Below are 9072 nucleotides of genomic sequence, written 5' to 3'. Positions count from 1 at the left end.
TATGTGGTGCGTAAGTTGACTGTCAATAGAGAATTGATGTATTCGTCCTCCTTTGACGAGCTCTTCGTTTGCATATAAATTACTTTATCATTAGTTGACACTATGATATTACAGCGTTGCTTAAAAAGTTAAGCCGTAATTTCTAATCTAAGGACGTATTATATGTCACTTAAAGTAAAAAACACCAACTTGCATGCAGTCCAGTCCTGTTCAATGCACATCGACTTAATATGAATTAATATATTATGATGTCACCTTGCAAAATATGAAGTTGGAAAACTCTGCAACCAAGAATAAATTTAACGGTACTTCGTATCACATCTTGGCATGATTGATTAATTTCAGATTCATGACACGAGCACTCAATGCACAAGCAGTTTAATAGATCACTATGTAGTGTATACACACCCGCATTTAGTTTTAATCAGACAATGTACTTTTACAATACTTGCAGTTACAAGAATTAGGCTACCTGCTATTTTTATGTCATATTGCCATACTTGCGGTGAAGCTACTATATCCTAATCGGTTTATGACTCCCTGCTAACATTTACAATTCGTGGCCATAAAAAAGCTTCTTAAACAAGATTTTGTTTATTCAAATAAATAGTCCAACTGTGATAATACTGATGTTCACAAGATATTAACATAAGCAACAGGTTAGTAGCGTTATGCGAGTAAAGGCTATAATTTCGCGTTATTTGGAATTACTCCTTTTAAGAACAACTGGAGTCGTGGGCACCGTGAGCTCTTTAGCAGAAGGTAGCACTCGATACGGTTCACCCCTGTACACACCAGGCAAAGGACGGGCCTTAAATTCAAGACGTTGTCGATACGTTTTCAGCGCTTCCTTTTCCGCTTCTTCACGACGAATTCGTTCCTTCTTTTAACGTTTTTGGAAAGAAACAGAAAAGGTAACGCTTGCGTTAGCTGGTTAGTGTTTTTAAGAAAGAGAAAAACAGTCTATGAACAATACATTGTATATCCATATATTTAACTGATTAAGTTTTTTGATTGGATGTCAGTCTATATCACAGCTTATAATAATGGACTGAGATAACCTACCTCAGCCACTTTAATTTTTTCTCTGTTTTTCTCATCCAAAAGTTCATCAAACTTCCTCCGCTCTTCAGCTCGTGCTGTCGAATGCAGAACAACATGATCCGGGGTTGTAAAATTGTGGAACAACACAGGCTGAAACGGTTTTCGTCGAGTCACCTCACATTCTCGCGCATGAAACTTCCGCCTCCCTTGAGCATACACCTCGTTTTGTTCTAGCTGAAATACAGTCATTATCAAGTAATGTGGTATGCCACAGCTGCTATTACCAAAGGCGTTCCTAATAATATTGTTACTAGAAAGTTATATTATTATTATCAGATATACGAACCTATACTTGTTATACGGATTGCTTAGGTGTTTGGAAATTACAATTCATAGAAAGCACAATGTATAGTTTAAAAGTGTGCTACTCGTATAACGGATTATAGCTAAAAAACGACAAACTTAAGAGAGAAAATAAAGCAGCCATGCAAATTTAAAAGTCAGAGGGTCCTGGGTTTACTCGGAGCCAGTATATATAGGACCTTCCAAACCTTTTGCTCGAATCTTCTCCGGGCTATTTCTGATCGTGCGAGTACTGCAGGCACTTGTTCACTAGATGCCATTATGTAAATCAGTTCTTTTTCAGTGTAGATGGATATACATTTGTTAAAAGAGTAGGTGCATGGCACAAAGCTCCCGGGTAGCCAACAGACGTTTTCGAATGTATAACGGTAGATCGCGACGTTGAGCTATAATTACCTTTTCCGCGCCAAAATTCAAAAAGCATGTAAGAAATAAAGCGGTTGGCGTTATTTTCCCATGGAGTACTGCTATACGAAACTAAGTATAATGAGCTCTTTGTGCATCCTGCTAATTGTCTTGCTTGGGCTATATCTTCCGAGGAAAATATTTAGTAATGGATTTGCATTTATGTGACGTGTTGAAATATTTCAAATATTTCTCAGAGCTTTAAAATCTAATGATATCCACATGTAACCGAATAATGTATTAAGTTCAACAAATCTAACTTTATTTCGAGAAAGAAGTGTTGTATTACGGAAAACCATCTAAAGGCAATAAAGGATCGAACTTGTTTGCGGATGCTTAGTGTCTTATATGAAAATGTTGTTTGTATTATGGACAGATAAGAATATAATGGAATATGTATTTGTGGGTTGGCGATTACTAGGCAAGAGAAATTATAAGAAACATTAAAATAAACCCTTAAAATAGATGCACCATGCAAGTAAAATGCACTCAACTAAGTGCACAGTTCGAAATTGGATCCCAAGATCGATTAACTTTCTTATACTTACGTTTTTCTATTGTCGATTGCGACAAGCAAACTACGATACTTTTTAAAACCGGGGTGTGAATTCAGTCTTTATTTACACATAATCAAATCTAAGTTGCAAAAGAATCTATGTGAAATATAAACTTTTCCTCGTTGCACAAAATTATTATCGTTCTGGTAAATACATTGATAATAATTATTGTTATTAATATTAATTGCTGATTTACAATCTTTAGGAGACATTTAATCTGGTGTTGTGGCATATTTTTGGTCAATTGCTGCTTTTAAATTTTCCTATGTTGTCAATATTTTGACTCAGACCTTCTTTAAAATATCTTCACAAGAAAACGTCTATGAACGTCAGGTCAGAGAAACCAGCGAGGTATTCCATGAAACTCTTTCGTCTCATTCACGTATTCCAAAGATTCTCATCAAGATATGCTTTTACATCACAATAATAGTGTGTAAATGCTCCGCTATGCCGAAAATAAAATTCACATTTTCCCCAAACTTCCTCTGAGTCCGTAATAAAGCAAATGTTGTCAGCAGAAACAAGTAATAAATATCAACCATAGTATCGTTAAAGAGAACGGTTTAATCCTTCGCCTAAAACGAAAATAATAGCAAATGTACGTGGTGTTTCTGGGTCACATGTGAACTTGTGAATGTGTGTGGGACTAAGTGTGCCGTTTACTTTGAATATTGAACGTTCCAAATAATCGTTCCGGAAAACTGTGTGCCCTGCTCACATTTTTTTAGGCTATATTCCCAAAATTGTTTTCTTCAGGTCGGCTCATCTCCAGTGAAAATTTGTACCATTGTTGGAATGAAACTTTTTCATTTAGAGCGTAGATCCAATGGACGTTTAATTTTCTTGTCAAGTTCACGACTTAATTGTCTTCCAGATTTTTGGGATGTTTTGACTGAAGTTCCTGGTACTAAAACTTGCCTGGTAAAGTCTATTGATGTTCTCGGTTTTCTTGAATTTTGCCTATAAGCGCCCTGAACAATGCGGTCCGTTTGAAACGCACGTTTTATCCGATTAATCGGTAATTCCGTAGATGAATTGACCTGAAACTCGCTGCGATATTGTCTTTACACATCTGCTATGTTAAGAACAACCAAAAAGTTGTAAATGTCGAACTTTCCTGATTCTAAATGATGATAAAAGAAGGTTATAGCTTCTATCTATCATGAATACATATGACTATAAACAAATGCTGAAAAATTATCGTTTGAAAATATAATAATAATAAATAACACAAATTCTTTAGTTATGTTCATGACAAGGATTAAGATAGCAATATAGATACGACAAACAACATAATGAAAATACTAAAATAATCTGATATGCATCTAAAGTTGTCGATAGAACACCTCAAAATTTTACATCACTGTGGATGATTATGTAGTACAATTTAGCCTGGGTGGCTTTATAAGACTAATTAAGAATAATTACCAACATTAGTCCTATTTTTGATATCCACAGGGCTTTCCTTTTATACCAGATGTATTAATGTAAATCTTAGATATTTGGGAATGTGTGCAAAGTCATTAGAACTATAACGGTTAGCCATGTTGCGCCAAACTTATGTAATGTGCGCTTCCGAGGCTTTTCTACCTCAATTTGATACCCACGGCTCACCACTTCGGGACCATCTCTGTATTTCTGGAAAGAAAGGTATCCTTTATGGAGTACTTCTGTGAAACATAAAGAACAAGGTATTACAGCTTAGTAGATGAACCAAGGTTCACTAAATGCGTTAGAGCTTTTAGAGCTGTACAGTAGCAATGTACATGATCACAAATCGATGGGCACACTGGATACCGCTCGATTGATCTAGCCGGTATCGAGTTGTTTCAGAATAAGAGCTAAAAAGACGAAGAACTAATTATTATTAGAGTATACCTGCGTAACGCATTATATTTTTTTGCTTGCCTTCCGTGGTCTATTGGTAGTAATCTATAAGGTAATTAAGTTTGGATTAAGTCTTAAATCATGTCTTCGCCTCAGCGAAGTTATCTATAGTTGGAGTACAGTCTGCAATAGCGCAAACCGAAGAACCATTACGCCGTCTCAATAAGGTTATGCCTCAGTTTAATAAACGAAGTTCGTTATACACTTTCCATTATATGCGTAAAACTTCAGCTCCCAGAGTTCTGAGTGCTTTTCAGATAAAATCAGATCACCCTATTTTTGTTGTGTTTAAAAAGCCTAATTTTGATATGCGTATAACAAAATTATAATACGTAAGGTATATGATACTTCTTTTTTCATCAACTAACACCTTGATAAACTAAAATAACTATATTTGAATCCCACAAGATTCTGAACGATTTCGTAAAAAGTAATACTTAAAAAGAACCAGGAAAACGTTTAACAACAGAAAAAGCATAGAGCGGAAGGTACAAGGGAAAGAAAAAGCTTTTCTTCACCAAAGTTTATCACTGATCCCAAAAATATATAACTGCTCATTGGTTACATAAAGTAAACGCTCAATTTTGCCGCTTTTTTGGTGACTAAAAATGCCATGATAGGTGATGCTTTTAGCGCATATTTTATAAACATAAGCGTTCGCATTGTGACATGGTAAATTAACTTCAATAACAAATATAACACATTGATAAAACTCTGTGCCAAGTGTATGCCATTTAAATCTATAGAACCGATCAACTTAATAAGTTTGGCTTTGAACTCAACCGGAAGTAATACTGCTTACTTCAAGACCCTCGCTCTAATTTTTTTTTAAACTCCTTGAATATTACAAATGACTTCTCAGATGCATAATTGACTTTCGGTAGTCAACAAAGTGGAGACTGCGGCTTGTTATAGTTTATCTTCAGTGCAGATGGTTATGGTGCGGAACGTGGTGTGTCAATGTGTTCTTTAATATAGACAAAATTTTCGACTTTGCATTGCTCCTTTTCTTATACAAATATTTCAATAAGCTCACTTTTGATGCTGTCGTATATAATTAGTTACAACCTTATCGTTCTGACAGAAAAACTAGAGTCTGCGTTTGTCTTGGCTTCATCGTTTTTTAAGGAAATACCCTAGGCTTCCTTTTTTCTTTCACCCTTGGACATCCTTTAGTCATTATTTACATAAATATGACTCTCGAATACATATCACTAAAACTAGTCTTCTTCCGAGCTGTTACATTGATGATTTAATTACATTATATTAGGCAGATAAAGACTGATTACAATGACATCAATTTCTCCAGTTGTATTTAAAAGGTTAGAGCGATAAAGCAAGTTTATAGTTTATCGAAGTTAATGCAGAAGAGATGATGAGCATTCTGCGAGAATCTAGATCGGTGAAAAATATTCCTCTCCAACAAGATAAATGTTATGGATGTACTGCTTCTTTGACTAGACTAAGATCATTGATTCTTCTTCTTCTGAACTTCTCAACCAAGGTGTTGCTTCGTTAGCGCCCGTTTCTCCTCATCGAGCGGCACAGGAAAACCATTCCTTGTCCCCTACTTGAATTATTTTATGTTGTATTATTTTATGTTATATTTATTTATGTTTTACGTCATGACTATAATTTTCACTGCAAGGATGCATAGTTTCTTGTGAGAAAGATCTCTGGGAAGATTTTATTCAAGTAATGACTGAATGTCAGCCGTTACGTAGGAAAAATTTCAATTTCGATAGTTGAATTTCGCGCATTTGATTCATGCTAGCTTTCATCAGACACGTATAAAACATATTGTGAAAGAAACGAAAGATATCGTATTTTCTAAGCACTGTAAGACGATATGCTCAGTCTATAAAGCAAGCACATACTGTCCTGATTTAAGTACGGGGTAATTATAAATTCAATTGGAAGTTCGCAGAAGCATGTAACGTATAATTATGGGGGAAATAGTAGCGAAGAGAATACTAACATTGGCTATCTAAGTAGTGTTAGAGCATTAAAAGAAAAGCCGTGAAAATCGCCACAATGAAATAACAGCACAGTGCGACACGGTCATACAGAGTTGCTTGGCGTTTTCCAAGCGGCCGAGAATAGAAGTGATCCAGCGTACTAACCTCTCTACCATTACTTCACCTGCAGGCCTAACCAGCAACACCTCTATCAACGAGGAAAAGTTCGTTATACCTCCAGCTGATAAATATAATATTGGCAAAAATGAGTATTTGTAGCTTGTATTGGCTAGTATAGGGTGTCCTTAGCTTTTATTAGGATTGACATACATATTAGATTTTTAACTTCTGCCACTACCATCCCTTTGAATATCGTCAGTGTGCAAAACGTTTTCGGTATTCACTTGGCGTAGGCGCAATACGTCAGCCAGCGAGCACTGCACCAATGTGAGATATGCCATATAAAGAAGTAATCAGCTGAGTTCAGACTCCTAAGCTCCGACGAGATTGTTACAGAGTTTATAACTGCTCTTGATTGAAGTGGTCGAAAGGGCTATCATTCTTTTGTCCGATAGGCCATGGCAAGCGCAGGTGTAAGGGTTCGCTTTAAACGAGAGGACATTGATAAAATAGTAAGGCGTCAATACAACTTCAGCATGAAGAAGTTGACCTCAGAATTGTGCTCTTTGAAAAAAAAGGGGCTGTCTGCAGTATTATGACGGGCGAGCGCTTTCTTTAAAAGCGGCTGTATTTGGGCTTGAATCCGCACCACTTGAACGGTCCATCTCAATCGAATATGAATCCGACGAAACCATTAAGAATCTTGTGACGGCGGTAATCACACTTTTGTAAGTCTTTAAGTTAATCATCGAAAGTTATTCCGGTATTCCCACCGACGGATTATCAGAGGTGAATTTGGAACGGAATTTGCTAAAATGTCGAACAAGCAGTTCTGTATAGCTTTAGCATGACGCGTGCTACCCAACTTGCTGCGAACAAATATCATCTAGGCAAAACCTCAGAACGGACACCTGACGACGAAGCTTTTTAGCTTTCTAATGATAAACGAAAAATACAGATTCGTCTTTAAATGTGTCTCTAAAAGGTGTGCCAGTGAGTTTTGACGGTGAATACGGCAGACTGTTACCAAGTGTGTTATTCGTTTTTGAAAAGAAAATCCGCTGCAGTTAATAACAAGCTCTTGAGAATTTAATAGAAACCAAAAAAGGGATCTTCATTTTTATTAGCTTCCACCGCCATGTAAAATGGCCACCTGAGACCTCTTAAAAGATTTGATTAGCCGTTTGAATCTTTGCAAAAATTAATTAGAAGGCATCAGTACGAGTTTGTTTTTTTTCGAAGCCAACCGCGACCCGATTAAAGAGCACGCAGTCGTTTTAGGTTTCATGCGTGTTTGCGGCAAATTCTGTCAGCATGAAGAATACATTCTGGAAGAGATCGACAGAAACGTGGAGTAGCACCCTACGCTTCCAAAGAAAGGTACTGATACGTCGTATTTTCGTAAGACCATGCTTTAGAAAGCAGAGTGGCCGAAAGCCAGACGTTCATAGAAAATTTACCTCATTTCATTTTCCTGTGTTTTCCGCACATCTTTTAAGGAAGTTCTATCTTATCATCCGGAATGGAAAATCTTAAAAGCGACGAGAAAAGTATCAATGTATTATCCTATGCAAAGAGCACAAGCCCCGTTATGACTGCGATTAGTTAACTGCAGCCATCTACAAACTGAACTAGTTTGAACTTTCCACATGCTACTCGCCGACGAATCGTTGCTTTTCGGAATAATCTAGAGGCAGCCACGTTCTCCATTAATGAGAATGAATCGTGAACTCATATCCCATATAAAAACGGTGACCTGCACGACTTGCTCCGTTGTGTTCCACAATGAAAAAGGTACCAAAGTCGGCCGTTAGATAAAGTATTTTAAAAGCAAGTGTTTTTAAGGTACAATATATGTATGAGAGTGAGTTTAAATAAATAAACTTTTCGCGACATTTCCTCGTAGATTCTGTAATTTGAATTAGTCAATCTTTGCACAATTCCGTGACACATTGTTCTTATATATATGGATAAGCAATGTACGAATGAGTCTAAATTTAAAAAAAAAACGTTTAAAAAAATGAGTAAATTAACCTACGAGAAAAATTTGCATAAAGCTTTGTCATCATAAAGATCGTGTCAAATAAATTATTTGATTATTTATTATTATTATTTTCATTAAAATTTTCGTTTAATAAAATCATACTATCGTAGTAGATAAAGCTGTAGGTTCGTTAGATAAAAATCTTTTGGAAATTACATTACAGAATATTTGTACATATAAAGTATACCCTAAACTGTCGATAAAAAGGAATTACAAAGCAACCACCTAAGTAAATGCGTTAAATATTAGCGCTACGCATTGATTTAGGCGGCTGGTCCTTTTCGGCACGGATCGAAACCATACAGCCAAACAATTCGGCTTTCAAAGCATGTAAGAATCGAAACTTAACACAGGTCTTTTGTTGTATGCGTATATGTAGTTAACAATTAAGACATTCGATCTATTACGCATGTCGTGTTCCGTCGATATTCGAGCCTGCATTTTTATTGTAAACTGAAATGATGCGACGTTATAATAAATGGTTTAGGATACTGGAAAAATGTGGATTAGTACCCCTTTTGTGTAGCTTTCGTGACAGCTATATGAATACAGTAAAATCAGTTACAGCGTTATAGAAATACAATGTATCTTTAGAAACACCCTATAACCTTCGCATAGTCTGCTTGTGCACTTCTATGTTCACTTTTTTGATATTATAGAAAACCCTTTTTACATATTTTACCTTTTACAGTTA

The 9072-nt window shown here is 36.1% G+C and overlaps 1 protein-coding gene across 1 annotated transcript; it reads right to left on the bottom strand.

The window, feature by feature from the left end:
- Positions 1 to 362: 362 nt before the first annotated feature.
- LOC111248579 (uncharacterized) lies at positions 363 to 1780 on the bottom strand. The gene is made up of 3 exons (XM_022801122.2): positions 1596 to 1780; positions 1066 to 1278; positions 363 to 883 (listed from the first exon to the last, which is right to left on the bottom strand). The coding sequence occupies exons 1-3, from the start codon at positions 1665 to 1667 to the stop codon at positions 698 to 700; spliced, it is 471 nt and encodes a 156-aa protein (XP_022656857.1). The 5' UTR covers positions 1668 to 1780; the 3' UTR covers positions 363 to 697.
- Positions 1781 to 9072: the final 7292 nt, after the last annotated feature.

The sequence above is a fragment of the Varroa destructor genome, unplaced genomic scaffold (genome assembly GCF_002443255.2).
Source record: "Varroa destructor unplaced genomic scaffold, Vdes_3.0 BEIS01000004.1, whole genome shotgun sequence".
NCBI classification, from domain to species: Eukaryota; Metazoa; Arthropoda; class Arachnida; order Mesostigmata; family Varroidae; genus Varroa; species Varroa destructor.
Note: the sequence above shows the minus strand (reverse complement) of the source record. Positions and strands in the feature narration are given on the sequence as shown.